The sequence below is a fragment of the Leucopleurus acutus genome (genome assembly GCF_964270905.1).
Source record: "Leucopleurus acutus genome assembly, chromosome: 5".
Classification (NCBI taxonomy): domain Eukaryota; kingdom Metazoa; phylum Chordata; class Mammalia; order Artiodactyla; family Delphinidae; genus Leucopleurus; species Leucopleurus acutus.
Window position 1 is genome coordinate 114,841,244 of NC_139147.1, and position 26,670 is coordinate 114,867,913.

The window sequence follows — 26,670 nt, forward strand, 5'->3', positions numbered from 1 at the left end:
ATGAGTTTGGGAGTGTTCCTTCCTCTGCAATTTTTTGGAAGACTTTGAGAAGGATGGGTGTTAGCTCTTCTCTAAATGTTTGATAGAATTCACCTGTGAAGCCATCTGGTCCTGGACTTTTGTTTGTTGGAAGATTTTTAATCACAGTTTCAATTTCATTACTTGTGACTGGTCTGTTCATATTTTCTGTTTCTTCCTGGTTCATTCTTGGAAGGTTATACCTTTCTAAGAATTTGTCCATATCTTCCAGGTTGTCCATTTTATTGGCACAGAATTGCTTGTAGTAGTCTCTTAAGATGCTTTGTATTTCTTCAGTGCCTGTTGTAACTTATACTTTTTCATTTCTAATTTTATTGATTTGAGTCCTCTCCCTCTTTTTCTTGATGAGTCCGGTTAATGGTTTATTAATTTTATCATCTCAAAGATCCAGCTTTTAGTTTTATGGATCTTTGCTACTGTTTTGTTTCTGTTTCATTTTTTTCTGCTCTGATCTTTATGATTTCTTTCCTTCTGCTAACTTTGGGTTTTGTTTGTTCTTTCTCTAGTTCCTTTAGGTGCAAGATTAGATTGCTTGAGACTTTTCTTGTTTCTTGAGGTAGGCTTGTATAGCTGTAAACTTCCCTCTTAGAACTGCTTTTGCTGCATCCCATAGGTTTTGGATCGTCGTGTTTTCATTGTCATTTGTCCCTAGGTATTTTTTGACTTCCTCTTTGATTTCCTCAGTGCTCTCTTGGTTATTTAGTGACGTATTGTTTAGCCTCCATGTGCTTGTGTTTTTTTTATGTTTTTCTCCCTGTAATTCATTTCTAATCTCATAGTGTTGTGGTCAGAAAAGATGCTTGATATGATTTCAACTTTCTTAAATTTACTGAGGTTTGATTTGTGACCCAAGATGTGGTCTATCCTGGAGAATGTTCTGTGCGCACTTGAAAAGAAAGTGTAATCTGCTGTTTTTGGATGGAATGTCCTATAAATATCAATTAACTCTATCTGGTCTATTGTATCATTTAAAGCTTCTATTTCCTTATTTATTTTCATTTTGGATGATCTGTCCATTGGTGTAAGTGAGGTGTTAAAGTCTCCCACTACTACCGTGTTACTGTCGATTTCCTCTTTTAGAGCTGTTAGCAGTTGCCTTACGTATTGAGGTCCTCCTATGTTGGGTGCATATAAATTTATCATTGTTATATCTTCTTCTTGGATTGATCATTATGCAGTGTCCTTCCTTGTCTCTTGTAGCATTGTTTATTTTAAAGTCTATTTTATCTGATATGAGTATTTCTACTCCAGCTTCCTTTTGATTTCCATGTGCATGGAATATATGTTTTCCATCGCCTCATTTTCAGTCTGTATGTGTCCCTAGGTCTGACGTGGGTCTCTTTTAGACAGCATACATATAGGTCTTGTTTTGTATCCATTCAGCAAGCCTGTGTCTTTTGGTTGGAGCATTTAATACATTCACATTTAAGGTAATTATCGATATGTATGTTCCTATGACCATTTTCTTGTTTTGGGTTTGTTTTTGTAGGTCCTTTTCTTGTCCTGTGTTTCCCACTTAGAGAAGTTCCTTTAGCATTTGTTGTAGAGCTGGTTTGGTGGTGCTAAATTCTCTTTGCTTTTGCTTGTCTGTAAAGCTTTTGATTTCTCCATCGAATCTGAATGAGATCCGTGAAGGGTAAAGTAATCTTGGTTGTAGGTTCTTCCCTTTCATCACTTTAAGTTTATCATGCCACTCCCTACTGGCCTATAGAGTTTCTGCTGAGAAATCAGCTGTTAATCTTATGGGATTTCCCTTGTATGTTATTTGTCGTTTTTCCCTTGCTGCTTTCAATAATTTTTCTTTGCCTTTACTTTTTGCCAGTTTGATTACTATGTGTCTTGGGGTGTTTCTCCTTGGGTTTATCCTGTATCGGACTCTCTGAGCTTCCTGGACTTGGGTGGCTATTTCCTTTCCCATGTTAGGGAAGTTTTTGACTATAAACTCTTCAAATATTTTCTCGGGTCCGTTCTCTCTCTCCTCTCCTTCTGGGACCCCTATAATGAGAATGTTGTTGCTTTTAATGTTGTCCCAGAGGTCTCTTAGGCTGTCTTCATTTCTTTTCATTCTTTTTTCTTTAGTCTGTTCCGCAGCAGTGAATTCCACCATTCTGTCTTCCAGGTCACTTATCCGTTCTTCTGCTTCAGTTATTCTGCTATTGATTCCTTCTAGTGTAGTTTTCATTTCAGTTATTGTATTGTTCATCTCTGTTTGTTTGTTCTTTAATTCTTCTAGGTCTTTGTTAAACATTTCTTGCATCTTCTCGATCTTTGCCTCCATTCTTTTTCCGAGGTCCTCGATCATCTTCACTATCATTCTTCTGAATTCTTTTTCTGGAAGGTTGCCTATCTCCACTTCATTTAGTTGTTTTTCTGTGGTTTTATCTTGTTCCTTCATCTGGTACATAGCCCTCTGCCTTTTCATCTTGTCTATCTTTCTGTGAATGTGGTTTTTGTTCCACAGACTGCAGGACTGTAGTTCTTCTTGCTTCTGCTGTCTGCCCTCTGGTGGATGAGGCTATCTAAGAGCCTTGTGCAAGCTTCCTGATGGGAGGGACTGGTGGTGGGTAGAGCTGACTGTTGCTCTGGTGGGCAGAGCTCAGTAAAACTTTAATCCGCTTGACTGCTGATGGGTGGAGCTGAGTTCCCTCCCTGTTGGTTGTTTGGCCTGAGGCAACCCAACACTGGAGCCTACCTGGGCTCTTTGGTGGGGCTAATGAGAGACTCTGGGAGGGCTCCCGCCAAGGAGTACTTCCCAGAACTTCTGCTGCCAGTGTCCTTGTCCCCACAGTGAGCCACAGCCACCCCCCGCCTCTGCAGGAGACCCTCCAACACTAGCAGGTAGGTCTGGTTCAGTCTCCCCTCGGGTCACTGCTCCTTCCCCTGGGTCCCGATGCGCACACTACTTTGTGTGTGCCCTCCAGGAGTGAAATCTCTGTGTCCCCCAGTCCTGTCAAAGTCCTGCAATCAAATCCCATTAGGCTTCAAAGTCTGATTCTCTAGGAATTCCTCCTCCCATTGCTGGACCCCCAGGTTGGGAAGGCTGACGTGGGGCTCAGAACCTTCACTCCAGTGGGTGGACGTCTGCGGTATAAGTCTTCTCCAGTCTGTGAGTTACCCACCCAGCAGTTATGGGATTTGATTTTACTGTGATTGCGCCCCTCCTACCGTCTTATTGTGGCTTCTCCTTTGTCTTTGGATGTGGGTTATCTTTTTTGGTGAGTTCCAGTGTCTTCCTGTTGATGACTGTCCAGCAGCTAGTTGTGATTCTGGTGTTCTCGCAAGAAGGAGAACACGTCCTTTTACTCTGCCATCTTGGTTCCTCAAGATAAACTTCTGACAACATTGTGCAAGGCATGGATGGATATGAATAAATAGAACTCATCCCACATATAGTAGGAATTCTCTTTAAATTGTTATTTGAATATATAAATATTATAAATCACTTTATACAATACTTGAAAACAGTCAAAATAGACAATTTCTTCGAAATATAATTTAGTATGATGAAGTAGACAAGCATTTATACGTCCAAGTAATTATGAAAAAGATCAGCAGATCTAGATGATTTTACAGGCAACCTTCACCAGAAATTCAAGTAAACGATAATCCCAATTTCATTAAAAAAAACTATTTTCAATAGTAGAAAATAAAAGAAAGCTTTAATTTTTTTATGGGGCTAGCTTTATCTTGTCTAATTATTTTAAACTGTCGTAAAATATACGTTTAACATCAAATTTACTATCTTAACCATTTTTAAGTACACAGGTATGTGGCAGTAAGTACATTCACGTTGTTGTGCTACCATCACCACCATCCATCCACCAAACTCTTTCCATGTCCCAAAACTGAAACTCTGTACGCATTAAACAGTAATTCCCCATTCTCCCCTCTCCACAGCCCGTGGCAACCACCATTCTACTTTCTGTCTCAATCTGACTACTCTAGGTACCACATGTAAATAGACTCAAACAGTATATGTCCTTTTGTGACTGGTTTATTTCAGGTAGCATAATGTCTTCAAGATTCATCCATGTTGTAGCATCTGTCAGAATTCCCTTCCTTTTTAAGGCTGAATAATATTCCATTGCATGTATATGCCACATTATGTTTATCTATTCATCCATCAATGGACAATTGGGTTGCTTCTACCTTTGGCTTATTGAAAATAATGCTGTTATGAACATAAGCATACAAATATCTGACTCCCTGCTTTCAATTCTTTTGGGTATATACCCAGAAGTGGAATTGTCGGATCAGATGATAAATTTATGTTTAACTTTTTTGAAGAGTTGCTGTACTGTTTTCTATAGTGACTGCTCCATTTAACATTCCTACCAACAGTGCTCAAGGGATTGTCTAGTTTTGATGTCAAGATTATTCTAGCCCCATAAAACTAAAATTTTCCCCTTACCTGGACATTCAGATTGCTAATATTTTATTTAGGATTTTTGCACCTATGTCCAAGTGTAAAACTGGCAGATCATATTAGAGAAATTTGAATAACCCAAAATGCAAAGACAAACTTCGTATATCATAATCAAAGAGAGTTTATACCCAAAATACAAGGATTTTTAGAATTTACAAAACAAATTCATGTAATCCAGCATAACAATAGAGTAAAAGAAAAAACAATGATTATTACAACAGATAGAAAAAAAGACATATAATGCAGTACCCATTCATTATTTTAAAAGAAAAAAGGCAAATAAAAATTTAGTTTATCTCTAATTCTTATACCTTTTTTTTGTTTTACCAGAAAATATAGCACAACGTTAAACAGGAGGTACAACAGGCATCCTTTGTTTTTTGTTCCTGACTTTCATGGAAAGGCTTCTAATAATTCAGTATTTTATGATGTTCATTTTAAGTTTTTAGTCATTAATCTTTATTGGCTTAAGGGTATTTACTTTTAATTTGCCAAGGGTACTTTTTGCTTGTTGTTTGTTGTTCTAACTTTCCATCCTTGCTTCTACACTGAAAACCCAGGAGAATCAACAAATTCAAATTACCAGAATAGGAGAACTCAGTAAGTTTGCAGAGATAAGATTAATATATAAAAATCAATAATGTCCAGTGTCCAAATGCTGGTCTCTAAATACTACTCTTCAATTAAAAAAAGCAGAGCTCCTTGGAGAAATATCTGATTCCAGGGCTGGGGCAGAAAAATAAACAATGAGCCTGGAGTTTCTTATAGTACCAAACACTAAAGAAGTACTTACAAAACAAAAAGATGGGTCGAATCAAAGGGACCCAAGACCCAGCCTGCAGAGCTCCCAATCGCCAAAGCTCAAACAATTTAAACAACAAAAATAATGTAGTATTGGATTATTACCCAAAGTATAAAATAAATATACAGGGTACAAACTAATATAAATAAATGACTGAACAAATAAATGCCAAGAAGAGACAAATCTTTCTTACAAAAGAATTCTAAATAATTGTAGATACTTCCCTACTCCCAGGAAGTGGAGCTTAATTCCTGCCCCTCCCCACTTTTAGGACAGGCTATACTTAGTGCCTCACTTCCAAAGGAAGAATAGAATAGAGAAAGAGAAAAAATATTAACTTTAGAGTGGAAAAACCTGGCAAACATTACCTAAACCAAGGGATGAAGGTTATCATCATCGGTGATGTCATGCAAATATCATGTACCCCCCTGGCATGTTAGGATGAGAAGGGCACTTGACTTTGCTGATACTCTTTTTAAAAACCTATAACCAACCCAGTCTAATCATAAGAAAAATATCAGATTAAGGGACATTCTACAGGATACCTGGCCAAGACTCTTCAAGGCTGTCAAGGTCATGAAAAACAAGGAGAGATTAAGAAACTGTTCAGAGATCAGAGGAGACTGGGAATACATGATAATTTAAAACAATGTGGTAACCTGGACTGGGTCCTGGAACAGAAAGAAAACATTAATGGAAAAACGTAAAATCTATCCAGTCTGGAATTTAGTAATAGTAATGTTACCACTGTCAGTTTCTTAGTTTTGACAAATGTATCATGGTAAAGTAAAATGTTAACAATGGGGGCAACTAGGTAAGGAATGTACAGGAACTCTCTTCTTTGCAATTTCTCTGTAAATCTTAACACTATTCCAAAATTAAAAGTTTATTTTAAAAAATCAACAATGTTCTTATACCCTAGTAATAACCAATTAGAAAATGAAATTCCAAAAAGGTCTAACAAAATACATGCAAAATGTTTACAGAAAAAAATTATTGAACTGCTGTATATGAAAAACCAAAACAAATTAAAAGAAAGACCACAACATCATAGGAAGACTAAATATTTCAAAGACAGTGTTTAATCTTTAATATATGAATTCAATACAATAATAAACTCACTGGATGTTAATATAAATACTCTTTATGAAAAATAAAAAGGTTAGAGACAATAATGGGATTGTTTCATATCTTTGTAAATCTCTTTTAATACCTATCTTAATAGAATACAGAGGGATTCTCATATCTGCTTCTGCATTCAGTTTGTTTTGATATCACACACCATGTAGCTTCTAGAAACCTCTTCTATAAACCCTAAGAGAATCCCACTGTCTACCCATCAATACATCTTTTTCTCTTTATTTTTTACAATGCATTTCAAAGTAAGCTGCAGATATCAGTATACTTCCCCTCAAATACTTCAGCATATAAACTCATTACTTAAGAGTTTAGCATTTTTTTATTAGTTCTTTTTTTCTTTTTATGTAAAATTTACATACAATGAAATGCACAAAATTTAAGTATGAATTTGGTGATTCGGACATTGCGCAACCCAAACGTCTCTCAAGATACAGAACGTAACTCTCACTTCCCAGGAGATTCCCTTATACCCTTCAGAGTAAATTCCCCATCCCTCTCTAGCCCCCCAAAGCAATCACTGTTTTGATTTTTTTTCTACCCAGATTATCTTTGCCTTTTCCAGAACCGGTCATATAAATGGACTCATACAATACGTACTCTTTTATGTAAGTCTTCTATACAGTGTGTTTTAGAGCCATTCATACTATTTTTTAAAAAGTATTTAAAATTATTTTACCTACCATGAAAATGACTATCAAGATGAGACAGATGCCCACTATGATAAGGAAGGGGATTAAGTAGTATTCCAGAGGAAGGCTAAATTCTGGAACTAAGATAATGTGGCCCCTGGAAGAAAAGAAAAATTAATAGTTGGGAAGTATTAAAAGTTGCCAAATTACGATATTAATTGAAAACAAAAATATTTTAAAAAGGCATTTAGACATTACAATTCAATCCACTAGACACATCTAATTTTCTAACATATGATTTCTAATTATTTAAGGGATGCTTTTTCCAATGTTAAGTCAAGTTTACATACCGGCCAAAATAATTTGCCTATATAATTAAAAGAAACTTTTAGACTGGGTAGAGGAAATCAGCCAATCAATACTTACTGTGTCCATCCTGGAAACACGTCTTTACTGAGTTTAGTAACCTGAGTAAAAGTTAGCATATTTTACATGCAAAATCAGCATTTAAATAATGGCAGTGCCTCGGGCAGCATGCCAGCAAGAACCCCCTCCCCAACCAAATCACTGTTCATCAGTTCCTCCCATGAAAAAAATCTCTGGAGCCACTATTGACGAAAATATACTCCCCGTTCCCTTTATGCGTCACATGAGCTTGTTGTACCAAGTACAACAGATAGAACCCCTGTATTCCACATTCATCTGTGAGATATGGAATGAAAGAACCGGCAACAGAATTCTCAGGAGTTGTAGCTTCTCTCTTCTCAACCTTCTCCACAGCTTGAATGAAAAAAAAAAAACAAAACAAAAAACCTACAAAATTGTGTATGTTGCGTGCGGGGACAGGGGGGTAGAGAGTACCACAAGATTTATTCTCCTCTGTTACTAACCATGGTTAATACGGTTATATGGTTATTAACCATACAATACTGCTATTATAAAAATTCACCGGGACTCATGAAATGAAACGGAACAGAATAAGCACACTATCTGTGTTGCGTGAGCAAATTTTACATGGCAGCAAAATCCTGCAATAGAAAATACCCTCAGTCTAGGGAAGGGTCTGTAAATGGTCAGTGAGATGACTGATTTCTCCATAATATTCCTGTGCAACTCAACTAGTATGGTGCTAGCAACACTACTTCGTTACCCACTGCTGGCTGGTTTTTTAAGTAGTGACTCCAGGTACTTCATAACACAAGGGTTAAATGCAAAACAAAACTTCTCAACGTAAAAGGAAATGAAAACAAGTTGACTCCTTCCCCCATGTAGAAATGCTTAGGATGCCCTAGTACTCAAGAAAAATAACACGAAAACAAATTATTTCTATTCCCAAGCAATTTTTAAGTCTTCATGCGATTAACAATTTTATTCACATCCAAAGAGCTCCATCAATCTTTAACAAAAAGAAGAACAAAAAAACAAAATACCAGGAATTTCCCCCAATAATTTAAATATTTTCCAAAAACTGCTAACATTGCTAAAAGTAGCTTTTTACTTCACTTTCCAGCAGAATGACAAAAGATTTATATGCATTTTTGTAACTTTATATAAAATACTGAAGTGACTGATATATCATCAGTATAAAAAAGAGAAAAGCAAGCCTGGGCTGCTCTATTTGATACCATCTCTTCCAGCATGAGGCCAGCTCTGTAAACAATGTCCCTGTTCTTGGTACAAACCCTCTGAAACTGCCCCAGGGCCACGGCTGAGTTACAGTAACAAATGGTGCCACTTTTAAGTAGAAGAGCCTTTCAATGAGATGCTGATCCTCTGCAACCTCCCTAACTACTTCCACCAAACTGCTATAAATTAACACTGTTAGGGTTTAGAAGCCAGATTAAACTATATATAGATAGAGATACGGACACTGAGCTTTTAAGATACTTAGAGCCGTCTATCAACCGCAGACCCTTTAAAGATCTTCACAATATATCTTGACAGTAAACTAAAATGGTTTGAGATATAGCAGGCTATATAAACGAGACAGTTTATAGTTTACTGCGTTTTCTTAACCAAATTGCTAATGGTGAAGGTGGTGACGGCGATGATACAGGGTGGAGAACTACAACAGAATATCAGTCTCCCAGCTTTATTTCTATTCCCTCTGCCCAGGTTCCCACAGCTGAGGCTGCAGACTCATCCCTGTCCTAATCCCAGATCAATCTGTACTTGAAGGAGGAGATATTTAAACAGCTTTTAGTAAGAATCTTCCCATACTACCTCCATGTCCACCCCTCAATATAGTACATTCCATGTGCTCTGCAGCTAAGACTCCATCATTGAAGCAGAGTCCTAAGCAACCTAGGAAATAGTGTCTCATTCTCCTTTGCATGAGTTCCCAGGTTACTTTCAAACCAGGTGTTAGGCCTAAACTCTAACTTCAATAATAATCTAACAGTAACAGTAATCTCTAATCTCCCAACCCCTCTGTTGACACAGGAGGTCTTGCCTTGTCTGTTTTGTTATCCAACCCCCATCATGAATTGGGAGATGGGGATTGACATATATACACTAATATGTATAAAATGGATAACTAATAAGAACCTGCTGTATAAAAAAATAAATAAAATTCAAAAAAATACTTTAAATATATATATTCAATCATCTTTGGAAGATGCTAGCAAACCAAATCATTTTAAAAACAGTAAATAAAGGGAAAGAATCAAATATTTATCCTATCTTTCCTAAACAGACTGTACATCAAGGTAATCAAATAATTGATAAGGTGTGAGTCCTCTTTATAGAAGTATTTCAGCTAATAAATGAAGAAGGAATTATAAAATTAGATTACTTGCAAATCCTAAAGAGCTAAATGGATCTAGACAATGATCATTAATGATTGCTGCCCTCGCAAAAGAGAGAACCAAATATTATGTCTCCTGATGGAAATACATAATAACACATATAAATTACTCTTGCCTCACCTATCCTCCTGGCCCCCCAAGCACACTTGAATTTGAACAAACCTCTAGGTCTAATGAGCAATTTACAGGGAAAATAAATAACAAAGGAATACTCTAGGCAATACACCAAGGATGCAGTCAGGAAAGTTTGGACTGTGGTAAAAACTGTACAGGACAAATGACCCTGTTGCTTCAATAAATAAATGACTAGGAAAAAAAAAGAGTCATAGCAAGTGTATGGATTAAAAATAGGGTGATCACATGCCCTGATTTGCTCAGAAACAAATCTAAAGACTGAAATATGGGTTGATATTGAATTAATGTTTACTTTAAAAATAAAAGGTAAAATAATGATAATATCATTATATTTTTTATATATAACCTATCTTCTAGTGATATATTCTGAGATATTTACAGTTGAGATGATAGGATATATAGTACTTGCTTTAAAATAATCACGGTGTGGGGAAGAAAAGTGGCGGGTCGTGCTTCAGACCGGACAGTCCAAACAAAATTGGCCATGAGTTGATAATTCTGAAACTGAAGGATCAGATTCATTCTACTCACCTCCCTACTTTTAAACAGTAGAATAAATTAATGGGTAGGTAGGCAGGCAGGCAGGCAGACCAACCAGCCAGCCAGCCAGCAGATGGATGAGGCAAATCAGTATGAACAGGTCCACAATCCCTTAAGCACAATTCTGAAACCTAAAAAGCTTTAAAAAGTAATGTTTGCAATTCATTTGCTAGTCAACCTGAACCTAACTGACATGATAAAATACTCATACATTTATTGCAGATATATATGTAATGTGATTATGGGATGCTGCCTCAAATCCTATTTGGATGTTACATAACTTAAAAATCTGAAAATGTTAAAATTCCATGTTACATCTGTCCCCAACAGTTGGGATAAGGGATTTTGTGGCCTTGCATTAACACGGGAAGGGTCTAAATATTAAGTAAATAAAGTATGTTACAAAATACTAAGTATTGTATGGTACTATTTTACGAGCACATTATCCCTAATTAATGTCAGTATTCAAACATGCAGAAAAAAAATTAAAAGCTTTTTAAAAAACAGTAGCTGTTGTTAGAGAATAGCATCATAGGGACTTTTGTTTAAATGCTTTATATTTCTGAATTTTTCCACATTTTACCAGCAGGTATGTATTACTTTTTTAATGTAAAAAGATATGACTTTACCATTAAAAACAAAAAAAGACTCTTTAAAATACATATTAAAATATACAGACTTTTTCTAAATGAAGCAATAATACTGAGGTAAAAAGCAAGTAGTAGTTCTCCACCTCCCATTAACTACATAAATATGGCTGACAAAATAGCATCTTGCCTAACTATTTTTAATACAACATCCAAAATTATATTCCCTAACTTAATAAAAATTTTCTGAGCACAGAATATGTGAACAGTATTTTAAATATCAAAACCGTATAGGGAAAATGACAAAAATCATAAACAAAAAATCTTTCCCTCTCTTTCTTTTATTCATATCCAAACTCAAATATTCCTGGATTTCTTCCCCCCTAAATAATTAGAATTCCATTTCATTGTGCCAGTTTCCTCTTTTGGCAAATGTAGATAGTAAGAGATAATAATAACCTCTAGAGGGTTGTTGTGAGAATTATAAATGTAAAGGCCTCGTTTCATGAGTGCCTGGCACTTGCTAATTCCTCAATAAATACTACTGCTTTTATTATTAATACTGTTGTTATTGTTCCTCTTAGTCAAAAGGCTGTTCCTGTCCACTATATTTTGGGGAGCTGTTTCATGGAAGAAGCTCTGAAGTGTTAATTTAATTGCACTATTTCTATATAAGATAAGACAATTGTGCCTTAAGTTAGTTTCAGTCTACTTGTTACCATGGTAATGAGATTTGGGGGAGATATTCCATAAGAAGTTTCTAATTCCAAATCAAACTTTTTAAACTTGAAAACAAACTTTCTGTGTTTGTAAAAGTTAGTCACTTAACACACTGTGTTTTGGATTCTTTGTTTATAAAATAACATTTCTTTTTAATAAAATACAAACATGTCTTAATGAAAAGTATCATATAAATGTAAATCAGGGACTTCCCTGATGGTCCAGTGGTTAACAATCTGCCTTCCAATGCAGGGAACAGATGCAGGTTTGATCCCTGGTCAGGGGACTAAGATCCCACATGCTGCGGGGCAAATAAGGCCACGTGCCGCAACTACAGAGCCCACACGCCCCAACGAAAGATCCTGCGTGCTGCAGCTAAGACCCAACACAGCCAAAAAAAAGAAAGTAAATCACATTGCTTCTAAATACCAATAGTCTGATTAAACTATAAAAGGGAAAGTTTTCTTATCTTTTTAGTAACATGGGTGGCTTAATCTCTCTAGCATAAATGTATTTGCAATATGCAATCCTACACAGAACAAACAGTACAATACAGTAAGTCTTAAAATCATGACATAAGAAGATATAATTTAGCACGATAGAGTACATTCTAAAACAGAACTTTGATTACAACTAATCTTATATAATTCTACCCTAATAAAGACAATAATTTTTAGCTACATGATTATTTCTTATATCCATTACTTACCCTTTTTCATATGTGAACTCATCTTTCAGGGAATTAGCTGATGATTCGCCAATAAAGACAGATGGAATGTCAATTTTCTTTAGTACCTCAACTGTATAAAACAATACAAAATTATTCTTCAAAGCCCATACTTAGTGTAAAATCAACTTAACCTTCTTCATAATAACAGCAAATACAACTGGAAATAATTACAATCAACTTGAATTATCTATTAGTTGATCTTCCAGATTGCACATTTATACCATCATCAAAATGGCTGAGAAACATTACATTTACAATAACAAAAGCTAACATTTTGCATATAACATTACCGCACTACCTCAATAGTCCTGAGATTGAAATATAACTATTTTCATCATTTCCTTTTGATTTATCCCTCTACAAACATAATTAACTATTAGAAAAGGAAGAAGAGGAAGAAATGTAAAGTGTTTTTTCCACTCATAACTTAATTCCTAAATGAAAAAGTGAAAAAAGCTTTTTGTTTACATACCCATTCCCACGAGAGGTGTAAGCCAAAGAATGTAAGAAAAGACCATTTTACAACAGTCTGAAAAATGACACCACACATCTAAGGCTTTACAGAGTGAAGGGCTGACAGTTCCGAAAGGGCACAGGATAGGGAAGCTGGGTAAATTTCTACTTCCTCCTAAGCCTGGAGTTCATGATAAAGCATTGTGTTTTGATTCGTGTCCTACGAAAGTTTACTTTTACATTTATGGTAAAAAGAAAAACTAAAATCAAATGCCAACAAAAAAAGAACTTTGCAAAAATTACCCAGTACTCGAGAAATAAAAAAAATCATCTTACTCTTCCTATAGAAAAAGCAGCCATATTTTTAACTGCGAGTTATTTTAACAGATTTGGCTTTAGAGGAAGTCCATTTGCCTGCTTTTGTTACATTTTTTGCAACAACTTTGTTCTACATTTCTTTTAAAAATGTATATTAATTATTTATTTAAAAGAGGGGGGTGGATACAAGTAAAGAAGAACAGAACACAGCCATAATCCTTCCCACCCAAAGACAAGGCTTTCATTTGAAGCAATATAAACAGTTCTTTAAGTTTCGACAAATGCATACAATTATGTGAGCACCACCACGATCAAGATAAAAAAATGTTTTATCATCCCTCCAAATTCCCTCATGCCCCTTTACAGTCAACCCTCACCACAACTTCGGCAACCACTAACGTATTTTTCTTTAATTCTTATAAAGACAAGTTTTAAAGTTTTAAAATCTTGGTATCCTTAGTAGAGTACATTTTTTTTTTCGTTTTCAGATTGTTTGGATATATGCAAATAAAATCATTCATTCCGTATGTTCTCTCTCTTTCTGTCTCTCTCTCACACACACACATACACACATGCCCATATCATATAAACCCTAGGAGGGAAGGAACGAAAGTGGTTAGCAGAGGAACACTTAATCACTATCTTTATATTACTAAGATCAATAAATATTTAAATTTTTGTATTAATGGGATCATATAATAATGGGGAAAAAGTATAGGCTTTTTCCACTCAATGGTATACCTCAGATATCCTGTCATGTCAATAAATAAACATCTACCTCATAATTTTTAATAGCTACAGAGGTACTGTTATATAACCATATATATTTTAGGGAGATATTTTCTGTCATACTAAGAGATCTTTCTCTTTCACGTAAGTTTAAATTTTAATTTATTTGATAATTAAAACTTGGAATTGTATACCCTTTGTAAAATGCTTTACTCTTTCATGAAGATATTCTGATAAACTCGAGGAGGAATTTTTGGCTTGTAACTACTGGCTTAGAATTATTGGAAGCAACATAACTTCCCTGAGTTATGATATCTAATGAGATGTTAAAAGCTCCTCACTTTAGTCAGAAGATTAAGAAGGGGGAAATGATGTACACAAATATAAACAGCCATCCTGGAGACTCTGCAACATCATTTATCTACTGAAAACAAAACCAAATGTTTTAGTTCACAAAATACTTTAAAAACACGAAATCTTAATTCTGATCCACAAAACAACTCTGTGAAGTATGCGTGCCAAGTAGTATTATCGTATCACAGACAGATTATAATTGAAGCAGCCAGCCCCAACCTCTCCAGACGCACATGTCCAACTGCCGGTTCAGTTTTCCCATTTGACTGCCTAGCAGATGTTTCTCAAACGGAATCCTCAATATCTCTTTTCCACTAATCAGTTTTACTTCTGCTCTTTCTCATCTCTGTAACTAACTATTCACCTAGTTTCTCAAGTTAAACATCTTGGAGTTTTCCTTGTCTCCTCCCCTTCTTTTATTCCTTATATCAAACCCTATCAACCTCAAAATATATCCATAATCCTATCACTTCCCATCACAGTCACCGCTAATACTCCAAACTGCCATCGCCTCTCGCCCGGCTGCTGCACCGATGTTCTAACTGGTCTCTCAGTTGGCACTCTTGCCCATCTCTCACCTTCAGTCTATTCTCCAAAGAACAACCAAAGTGATCCTTTAAAATCTGTCAGATCACCTCACACCTCTGCTTAAAACCCGTGTAAAACAAATCCCAAAGTCCCACAAGACCCAACATGATCTAGTCCCTGGCTCCCTCTCCAACTTCATCCCCTGCAACTCTCTCTCTCCCTTGTTCATTCTACTCCAGCCACTGTGATTTTCTGCCACACCTTGAAAACACCAAGTATGCTTTATCTTTGAGCATTTGCATTTGCCTGCCGTTCCCTTTCCTCGGAAAATCCTCCTCCAAAAATCTGCATGGCTCAGCCTCTCACTTTAGACCTATGCTCAAATGTCAAAGCCTCATAGCAACCTTCTCTGATCACCCTATCTAGAATAGCTATCCTCCTCTTATCCCTGTCACTATGTATCCCTTTAACCTGGCATGTTTTTCTTCATAGCACTTACCACTACTTGACATATACCATACCTCTTTGATTATCTGTTCATTTCCTCTCTTCCACCCTAGAATGCAATAATAACAATAATAATAACTGCAGCAATAATAATAGCAGCTAAATAACCATTAAATAATTACTAAGAACCAGGCAGTCTTCTAGATGTTTTATATGTCATAAGCAACAAACCAGTGAGTTGAGTACTATTATCATCCCCACTTAACATATCAGAAAAGTGAGGCACAGAGATGTTAGGTAATGTTCCCAAGGTCACATAGCTGGTAAGTGGTGGAGCTGGGATTCAAACTTTGTAAGGCAATACTCAGAAACCATACTCTTTAACTACTGCATTCTGCTACCTCAATGAAAAGTATGAGCAAAGCCTTAAAACTGTATCATTTCCTGCTGTAGTCATGATGCCTAAAAGACTGCTTGATGCAGAGTAGCCTGTCAAAAAATATTTGTTGAAGGCAGAAAGCAAGGAAAAAAGGAGAAGAAACAAACCCATACTGGTAACTTGCCCTATTTATACAGCTAGAAATTTGCACAGCCTAGACCCAAACTTGAGGCTGAGACTCCTAATGTAGATTCTTTCCACTCTGCTATGGCATGGGTTTTCTCATATACCTTCTTTCATATGATCTTCAAAACTTTGTCAGGTCAAATAAAAATTAAAATTATTCACACTTTTACAGATGAAAATAAAGGGCCTGGAAAGGTTAGTAACTTTTCCAGCAGCACAGGTCAGTTCATATATCAACTAACTTGGAATAAACCCACATTTCCTGGTCTTGAAGTTTGTATTCTTCCCCACCACATTCTGCTGCTGCCTCCTGAAGATGACAAATGTGATTGACTCACTGAGCGAATCCATCCTATGTCCTAGCTGAAATAAGAAACAGATACATTCCTGTGTGAAATGTTGTGTCCAGATATTAGAACCTCTGCTCTTAGGGGAACACATGTGGCTATGATCTAAGCCTAAAAAAGAGAGATAGATACATGCTTCTTTTAATAAATCTGTGCTTTCCTTTCCTCTACCAAGTAACAGCAAAGATGAAAATGGTAAAGATCTTTACAACATGTTGGATATATGAAATGTTCAAACACATACACACTCAAGGACAGAGCAAAATGTCATGGAAAGTAATCCAAGCAATGAAGTCAAGAACCAAAATTCTGAACAATCTTTGAAATATAATAACTCAGTTGGAACATTTCCATAGCAACAACAGGATTATATGGTCATGTGCTACTTCTAATATTTAGCACACTTTCCTTAGGAACTGATATGATAATCACAAAAAGGTTTTAGTACAAAGACAAAACAGGTGTTAAGGGGAACTGACACTTTCATCTTGCAAATTTTTTATTAAAAACATGTCAAAAGAGTCAATAGTTTACAAATACTAATCATTATATTCAACCCAGAACCCTTGAGAAGGTCTTGAGGGTTGCTAAAACCTAGGCCCAGGCCTTCAGCAAAACACACAAAGAGTAGGTAACTTGCTCAAAATTATACATTCAAAACAAGTAGGAGCTCACATTTGAATTCAGGCCTATTTTCATAGTGTGTACACTTTCTGTTTTGCCAGTAATGTATACAGGTCACAAAAGTGACTAGCCTGGGAGGTACTGTGTAGGATAATAATTGTTTTTTTTGGGAGGTGATTAAAGGAAGAGAAGACAACTGTGTCAAATCTGTAGTAAAACAGTACTAGTTTATTTGATAAGTAAAATCCCTTCATCAAGTCCTCTAATTCCTAAACAGTGGTTATCAAACCTTTTTTGAAATGCTAGAACCTCTTAAGGGTACTTCATGCATTCTACAGTTATGATTTAATCAGCTAGAAGATTAAAATAATAATTTAAAATATAAAGAAACTAATGGAGTTATCGCTAAGTTTTACTTTTTATATATTGTAATTTTGCCCCAGATTGAATTAGGGGTAAGAAGGAAAAGAGTTCAACTCAACAACAACAAAAAATACTGTCTCATGTTATAAAAAGATTTTTTTGGTCAAGGAATCCAAAATATTTCCTATTGAGGATGCAGTTATTTAAAGTCCTAAATACATTCCAATGGAGTATATCAGTCCATAGCTTTAGGGCTGCTCTTTGCTGCAAACTCTTTCTTGCATATATGACTCAATTCAACTTAATAACAAGAGGTATTATTGTTATATACTAAAAGGAAAACAAAAACAAAATATTTAATCCTGAATGTTGGCAGTGTATTTATTTAGTGTATTCTGGGCTCTGAACCCAATTGCCAATGTGTGTGTGGATCTTCCCACAGCATCAAACAACTCATCTCAATTCTGACATTGTCTACCTGGAGATATAGCATCAGATTCCACAGGGTAAGGGTTCGGTCTCACAAGAATCCCCATCCCCCACTTCAGACACCAGCCACAAGTCCAAGCTGTTACCTGTGCTTCTGACCCACCCACCAGCTATGGACTGGAGGTTCCAACAACCCTTACTCCATGGATTCAATTAATTTGCGAGAGCAGCTCACAGAACTCAAAGAAACATTTTATTTACTAGATTACCAGTTTGTTATAAAAGGATATAATTCAGGAACAACCAGATGAAGGAGATGTATAGGGCAAGGTATATGGGAATCCATGGTCTCTCCAGGAGTGCAACTTTCCCAGCATCTCCACGCTTCCACCAACCCAAAAGCTCTCTGAACCTGTCCTTTTTTTTTACAGAGGCTTCATTACATAGGCATGACTGATTAAACCACTGGCCACTGAGGTCAGGGGGTGTGACTGAAAGTTCCAACCTTCTAATCACCTGGTTAGTTCTCCTAGCAACCAGCCCCATCCTTTGGTGGAGTCCAAAAGTAGTCTCATTAACATAAAAAGACACCTTTAACACTCTCACTAAATTAAGTGAAAGGATACAGCTTAAAAATCAGTCTGATTAAAGCCAGTTATTTCATTAAAATTGGCTCATTTTCCCTACGAGCTAATATTTAGTAAAGAATAAGGAAAGACATTCCCATTTTGAATGGAAAGCTACAGGCATGCCAATATATGTTAAGGGAGTAATAATAACCAACTGGCATTAAGAGAGCACAAGTATGTGGCTTTGAAATTCCATAAGAATACAGTAGCTACTTAGTATTTCTGCATATCCTAAAATTTAACGTTGTGAATCTCTAAATAAATCACAAAAATTCTCCTATGGCATCCTTAACTCAATATGCTTATCTTTATTTAAAGCTTTGGCTTTCCTTTGGTTTTTTACCAAAATAGCAATACATCCTATAAAATGAAACACATAGGTTAAAAAACAACAGCAACAATGACAAACTTCAGAAAAGAACAAGTCAATTCCACTTATATTGTGAACAAAATTATCCCAAGAGGATTATAAATTGGAAATTATCTTTCTGATGGAGAAGAAATTTTGCTTTTTAAACAGAAAAGAAAAGAAAAGAAATTCTGGTAAGTTTTAGTTTCGAATGATTGGTCAAACAGGAGAGAAGAAAAGTGATACCTGTACTTACTGTCGTTGGATCCCATGCTAATGAGGTCATCAGAATCAACATTGTGAACTATGGCTGCTTTGTATCCTGCTCTCTGTGCATTTAAAACCTGCAAGTCAGAAAACAGTCATGATATGAGGAAGAAAGTGCTTTGTCATAAGGCCCCTCAACTTCAGCAAACATAAATCAACGAGCCCATAACATACAACTAGAACTAGATTATGTATATATACAAGAACAGAGCTCAAGTGTGTTCTTGAAACATAATGTGTTTTACAATTGATTATCAAGGACTTCTTTAGATATCTTCTTGATTTCACTCACGGTACTAAATGAAATGAGAGGCAAATAAAGGACAGAGACACAAGCTACCAAACCAAAAGGATCCAAAGCAATAAACCTGTCTGGCTCTAAAGAGGTAGAGACTTGTGATCAGGCTCTTGAGAGTCGTCAGCCCTTGAGAAGTCAAATCTACCTCTGCTACTTACGAGTGCATTAAACTTGGGCAAATTCTTTTTCTTCCTTAATTCTCAGTTTCCCCAACTTTAAAATGAGAATGGCAACAATATTTTTCACATATGTAAAACAATTTTTTAAATGCTTAATACCATGCCTGATACATAGAAATGAATCAAATAAAAGCTATTCTTATTATTAGCATGATCATCAACGATTTTCTTTAAGAGTCCTTTCTAAAGCTTTGAAAAAATTAAAAATAACTCCAGCTTGAAGTTGCTTACTTTGGTTCTACTAGCTATATAATCTTTCCTAAAACTAGTCTCCAAAATAGTACGCTTCGCACCATAAGAATATGGCTAGATGTGTGGAAGGATTTTCTTACATGAAAGATCTGAAAAGTATCCACACATGTTACCACACCTCACTTTTAAAATAACAATCTGTTTTAAATAAAAATAAACCCAGACCTAACTCCTTTGGACTGTTTGGTAAAAATGAAAGATCAGATCATTATTTGCATACTGGTTAAATAAAATGAAAATTGGGTATGCAAATATATATAATAGTTTTGAATGCTTGAAATACTTTTGAATACTCTGAAAACTATATACATATAATTCTGGATACTTAATATGGTAAGAAACCCTTGAAACTCTGTTTTAGTTATCAGCATAATAATGATTAAAAATTCTACCGTAATTCAATAAAGATAAGACCTGAGTCAAGCTCCAAAGAGGAAGGGAAAGCCCAAAATGTCGAGTTCCTGAGAGTAAAAGGAATGCCCAAGTGTTCAGCAGACTGGATTTGAATGCTAAGTAAGAAAAATGAGGCTCATGTATTCAACCCCAATCAGGTAAGAGTAAAATTCTCTTCTATATTACCACTGACTTCTCTACAACTACCTCATAAATGAAAGCTGGAATTCTGAAAGAGACAATAATGTGCATTAATCAGGATATTTTTATCCTACCACCAAAAACCCCTGAATCTGCAGTGCCTCAAAGAATTAATATTTTGTTCATCTTTATAGTCTCTACAGAACCTGTGAAATAATATCCTGACAGAACATGCACTCATTACATATTACTAGAATGAGAAAATTTATAAAATATGTGGTTAAATTAATAGCTCATATTATAACATTACAAACACAAGAGAGAAAATAAGGCAGTTTTTTTTTAATGAATTAAAATAGCATAAATAGTTCACCAACATAGGACCTACTGCTCTAACGTTGGGAATAACAGCAAGAAAACCAACCAGCCAACAAAATTGTTACAAGGAATGTTTTGCAGTCATGCAAAGAAAAGTCAATAATCAAAAGAGTAAGTTTACTATCTTTTGTGATGTGTGCATGTTTTATTTTTAGGTGGATTTTGTTTGTTATACAACTAAAATTTAAGAAAATGCCAGCCTCCACAGCCTCTTCTCCGTAGATTTTACTGCTTTCCAAGGGGAGGGGAAAAAAAATCTCTCAAGAAGAATAGAATAGCTTCTAAACTTTATTTCTTATTTATTACTTATATATTAACCTATTATTTATTCATTATATTATCATAGCAGAACAGACTCCACTTAGCTTTTACTGAAACAAAAGTATACTTGGTTGGGGTTGCTATTAGTTTATCTGATGCTTTAATGACCATTTAACTGTTCCCAAAAAAAGCTAATGAAGTAACTAAGGAGAAATGTTTCTTTCACAAATCCAGAAAACAACTGTTTCCAGAGATACAATTTAAGAAATATAAAATTTATATCAAAAGTTGTTCTCTCCTAATATAAAACTTAAGTTTTACATTTCTTTTTAAAGCCAACTAATACACAAAGTCATTGAAATTACATGATTTAACTTGTTTCCCTGAAAAATATATATTTGTGAGCAAAGATACATGTTAAGATACAGGGTAGGTGGTCTCAGGAAGCATGATAAAGTGTATGTAAAGAAACATAGTTCAATTCAGTAAGTGTTTGCTGAATTTACATAACAAGTAAGGTATTGTGTGTTGGGCACAATGCAGAACTCAAAGGTGAATCAGAAACAATCACTATCCTCAGAGATCTGGACACTCATGGATATCCAAACAGATCCCGTGCTTTCTAACCTATCTGCTCATGCTATCATCTCTGCTTGGAATAGGCTTTGTCTTCTGAACGCCTAATCAGCCCTTTAAATTCCATTACCTCCATGAAGCCTGCCTGTCCTGTTCCATGCCCTGTTCCACATGCTGTCCCAAGCACCCATATAACTGCTCCCTGCTTAGTATTTATATCAATTTGTTATCTTATATAGTGCCTTACAGTTGTTAGGGGAAGCACTGACAGAAACCGCCCACCCTGGCCAGGCAAGGTAATAGCCACTTGCATGAGTTATCTCACAACAGGAGATTCTGGTTAGGAACACGGAACTAACAAGCTACCACCAACCGGAAGAATTCGGGAAAGGTCAAAAGGAGAGAAGAGACGCCAGTCCACATGTCCTACCAACCTCCCAGAATCCTTCCTGATGGAATTCATCTTGGCTGAGTGATGCATGTGCCACCAGGAAGGACCCTGAGTCAGAATGACTGGCCGGAGACAACCCAGAAACTAACCCCATCACCATAAAACCCAAGACTGTGAGCCGCACGGCATAGCAGTCCTCCTGGATTCCCTGACCCTGCTGCTCTCCACCCAGGCACTCCCCACCCCCGCCCCGAAAAACTCTCTTGCTTTGTCAGCACGTGTCTCTTCAGACAATTCATTTCTAAGTGTTAGACAAGAGTCCACTCTTGGTCCCTGGAAGGGGTCCCCCTTCCTACAACATACTTACGCATTATATGTACCTTCCCATTTACAAAACAGGCCTTCATGGGGTCCTTAAATATTCTGCAGTCTATGTGTGAATTTTTCCAGTAAGAAGGGACAAAATAATCATCAATTTTACAAGAGGCTTTCTGAACTGCAAATTGTTAAGAATGTAAATTAATGGATTTACAACAATCTGCTATGTAACTAAATCTAGTCATTATATTCTTAAAACTGCATTGAGCAGCTGAGGAAAACTGTTTCTTTCACACATCCAAAATGCAATTGGTTCCATAAATATGATATAAAATTATATCAATATCAAAAGCTGTTCTCTAATAAAATAATAAAATTACTTAAATAGAAAATGACTAAAATAGGAAGGAATTCTGTAAGCACAAATGTGAATTACAAAAAATAGAAACATGTTTTCAAAATTTTAACAAGAAGGCTTCCCCAAGGTTTTTGTTGTTGTTATTGATTTTTTAAATAATGAAATTAAATAAAAGAAACACATTAACATATGGATCAACAGGCTTATGAATACAAACAAGGAAAATATATCCATGTTATGAACTATAAAAATCATGTGTCAGTCAAATTAAATTACATTTTTAACTAAGCAGCAGCTGGTATTTTCAAAAACACATGAGGCAGAAATAAGACCTAAATCATTCAGTATGCATGTGCAAGGTTTCACATTCATAAAATGCAACCTCAAACACGTTGTCAGATGGAGGCAAAGAACTCAAAGATTCATAAATAAAAAGCGGGCACAGTTAACAAACCTAAATTCTAAAACAGCCATCAACACTGAAAATTGCATGAAAAGGCCTTCTGAATTGAACTACAAATCTGCCTTTTTAAGGAAACTGATTAGGGAGCCATTAGCTCAAATTGTGGTAAATGTACTAGTTTACATATAATCAACAAATTAGCTGCAATTAAATTACACAGACCAGGTAGCACCTAACCAAGAGTTTTAAAGAAATATGGGACTGCTGTCTTGTTATTATAAATAGCCAGTATGCCAGAAGATAGTGGACTGCTAATGGAAGAGGCTTCAATAAGACATGTTCTAAAAGGAACCCTGGGAATGACACAATAATTCATCTTATTTCCAGACTGGACGAATTGGTAAAACACTAATAAAAGAGGCATTGTAAGAAGAAAAAACTGATTGCACTGTCAAGATGTCCATACTTCATTAATGACATAAATGTACACTAATCTATCCTTGTTCTCAAAAAGAAAATAAAACCAAAATCCTGCTGCCTTAATGGAAATCACAATACTAGAAATCTAAATTTATATTTTAAAGTATTGCCTTAAAAATTAACAAAAGATAATTTTTTCATGCATCTTAGTAAAAATGTTAATTATCAGAAAACTAAGCCTGACATCATCTTGAAAAAAGAGATGTGAAAAATAACATTTAGAGCATTATGAATGCCAGACTTCATGTTTCTTAAGGAACTACCTTGTTTATTGGTATATATCTCAAGCCTACAAGAATCTCTCTCATATAAATACTTGTTTAATCAAACTAAACTACAACTAAGATAACTATTACCCAGTCTTACCCAGAAAGATATATGCCACAAAAATGAAATCTCCTTATATTTATTGCTTAGTTCCCCCTTAAAAACATGCCAAAAATTTTACTTCAGTCATTGTAGATAAAAATTTTTCTAAAACATTTTCCATTTTCCTAGCTGTCTCAATTAAAAGACACCAAATGCGATTTGACCTTTTCCAGTGACTTGGGGATCATCATGAACATGCTTTACTGGACCCTAAAGGGTTTTTCTCCTTCATGTTAAGTGTCAATGTCACTTCCTCTCTCTCTGTGCTTAGACTACCAGTAGTCATTCTAACCTTGCTCCACCCTTATATTCTTTTTTTTTTTTTGCGGTACGCGGGCCTCTCCCTGTTGTGGCCTCTCCCGCTGCGGAGCACAGGCTCCGGACACGCAGGCTCAGAGGCCATGGCTCGTGGGCCCAGCCGCTCCGCGGCATGTGGGATCTTCCCGGACCGGGGCACGAACCCGTGTCCCCTGCATCGGCAGGCGGACTCTCAACCACTGCGCCACCAGGGAAGCCCCACCCTTATATTCTTTTCTATAATAGAGAAACAAAGAAGTAAACCTGATAAGAATTCTATTCTTTAAACAAAAAATTAAGTACATAAAAAGTTCCAAGAAAAATCGGGAAAAGTATATGGTTTCAAAGCTGAAAGTTTGTGACATTTGTTATGGTGGTACAAAGGCATGTTTCCGTCTCTTATTTTAGGTTATGTTCGAGAGCACTGACCTTTTGATTTATGGCATATTACAAATGTACATGTTTATTTATTATTTAGGCTTAAAGATAAGTTGTATTTATTTCATTAGAAAATTCTGGTGGTAGGGCTGGTAAAATCTGTGTTTGCATGCAAAGCCATACTTACCTGTTTCAAGTAGAACAGAAAACAGAAGCCAGAATCCTTGGAACTTTAAAAATTAATTAAAGATTTTATGTTATGTCCCAGTGGCAGCATTTTAAAGTCAATCTTGGTACATGGGAAAGCAATTTTTAAATATCGAGGGTATTGAAAACTGTAGGTAATAAAACAATTTAGTGGACCTGGGTGAACTTTTTTAATAAAAGGAAATTTCATTTACCAGAGTATCATAGCTAATACAGGTAAGTACTGTTTCATGAAACTTTATTACAGGCTGCATGTTGTATATGTACTGAGGTATGAATAAAAATAAATTTCTTAATGTGGGTTGCAGTCAAAACAGTTTGAAACCCATATAGTGAGTTTTTAATGTTCTGTAGGTTGTCTGCAATCAGAAAAGAGATTTGTGCTTTTCCACTCATCGCAACAATATTATTCTGTAACATACCATCACAAAACCAAGGTCATTAACTTTCAGGTCTTTGAATGTGGCTGTTTCTAATGAAGTTTTAATATTATATCTAATACATGGTTAGTACTAAAGATTAAAACCAAAAATGATCCTTTTTTCTTAGTGACATTAAGAAAACCCAAATAAACCTTTATGTATAGCTATTTCTGATGTTTGCTATTGATTTAAAGATGTTTTTCTTAAAAAAAAAAACTTTTACTTTTATATAATGAACTAAACCAGTTAAAATAAACTATATCAGTTAAAAGCTGTCTAGATTTTTACTTTTGAGAACTGCAATTTAAATTTAACAAAGGTATCCATAAAATATTCTCTAGTTACCTATGTACTGACTATATTAAAGTGCAAATTAAAATGAAGGATCCAACCTAAGTTCATATTTTTGGATACTGATAGGATTCATATTCCAATCAAATCTTAATTATTTCTCATCCTAACACAGCAGAAGCTCCATTTTAACCCACCCACCACTGTTAATAAAGCTTTTTGGAAGAAACTGTTGTGCAACAAAAGGATAAATCGAAACTTGCTATCAGCCTACTAGGAATTTCCAAGTAATGACAAGGATTCATACTGCACTTGAAAAACAACTGATGGGGCAATGAGACTTTGATGCTCAGCGCCACCCAGTGACAGATCTCTGAGCATACTCCTCCCTTTACTGCCTACTCATTTTGATGTTCTAAGCACTATACTGTAAGCTCAGCACACAAAACTCCATAAAACATTAAGTCCTACTCCCAAGAAACTGAAGTGAGAAAAGATATACCCATGGTGTTTTTTTAGGCTAGAATCAAGCGAGAGAAAGAAAATATTACAGGGCAAAAAGAAAGAATCTATAGTAAAGAAATAGGAAATGCATAGTACTGTTGGCTGGGGTTTGCCCTGGCCTCAGCAAAGAATCTTTCCTATCACAAGCTTTTCAAACACAAGAAGAAAATGAGCAGCTTTAGTTAGCGATCACTTTGTGGTACACTTGACATCACTTTATTAAAACATTTGAAATTATTGTAAAAATATTCCAAATAGGAAGCTCCTTCATGAAAATAAGATATTAATACTAGTTTAACACAATCTGTAAATGAAATAAAATCTAAAAGATTTACCTAACAAAGTCTTCAATGAAGTCTGGTTAAAGTAATTAACAACATTAACTAATTAACATTAGTAACAGGTCTCTCTTAAGCTGAAGAGTACTCAGATATTTATTTTACTATTTAAATTATACATACATACATTATGAATACCTTTTCTGTGAATGCTATGTTTTAAAACACAAAGGTAAAAAGCCAAAACAAAAATGCATAACACAGATACTGATGGTTTTGGAGCCTGGCCTCTTCTGTCCATCTCGGCTATACAGTGGGTTTTGGCACTTCCAGCAATCTGAAAACTGAAGCTTCACTTTACTGTCCAACCTCTATGGATCCTCTGCAGAAAATGTAGTATAACTCTGCTTCTAAATCTTTCCAAATGCCAACTGAAAAAAATTCTCTGGAAAACATTTTCTTTACTTTCAGAACTGGCAACAGAAAGCAAGCATGACTCAACCATCAGCCTGGGCACAAACTACCCTTTTTCCCAACTT

At 35.6% G+C, this 26,670-nt stretch overlaps 1 protein-coding gene across 2 annotated transcripts in view; it reads right to left on the reverse strand.

Annotated features, from left to right (window-relative positions):
• Window positions 1-26,670, reverse strand: part of RNF13 (ring finger protein 13) — a 138,805-nt gene that overhangs the window by 35,584 nt on the left and 76,551 nt on the right. The window contains exons 5-7 of one of the 2 annotated variants that reach the window (XM_082839206.1): window positions 18,947-19,034; window positions 12,535-12,625; window positions 7,088-7,193 (exon numbers count right to left, since the gene is read on the reverse strand). In XM_082839206.1, the coding sequence (XP_082695332.1) occupies window positions 7,088-7,193; window positions 12,535-12,625; window positions 18,947-19,034 (285 nt within the window). Of the gene's footprint in view, window positions 1-7,087; window positions 7,194-12,534; window positions 12,626-18,936; window positions 19,035-26,670 lie in introns of both variants that reach the window. The other variant, XM_082839207.1, reaches the window with a different exon arrangement.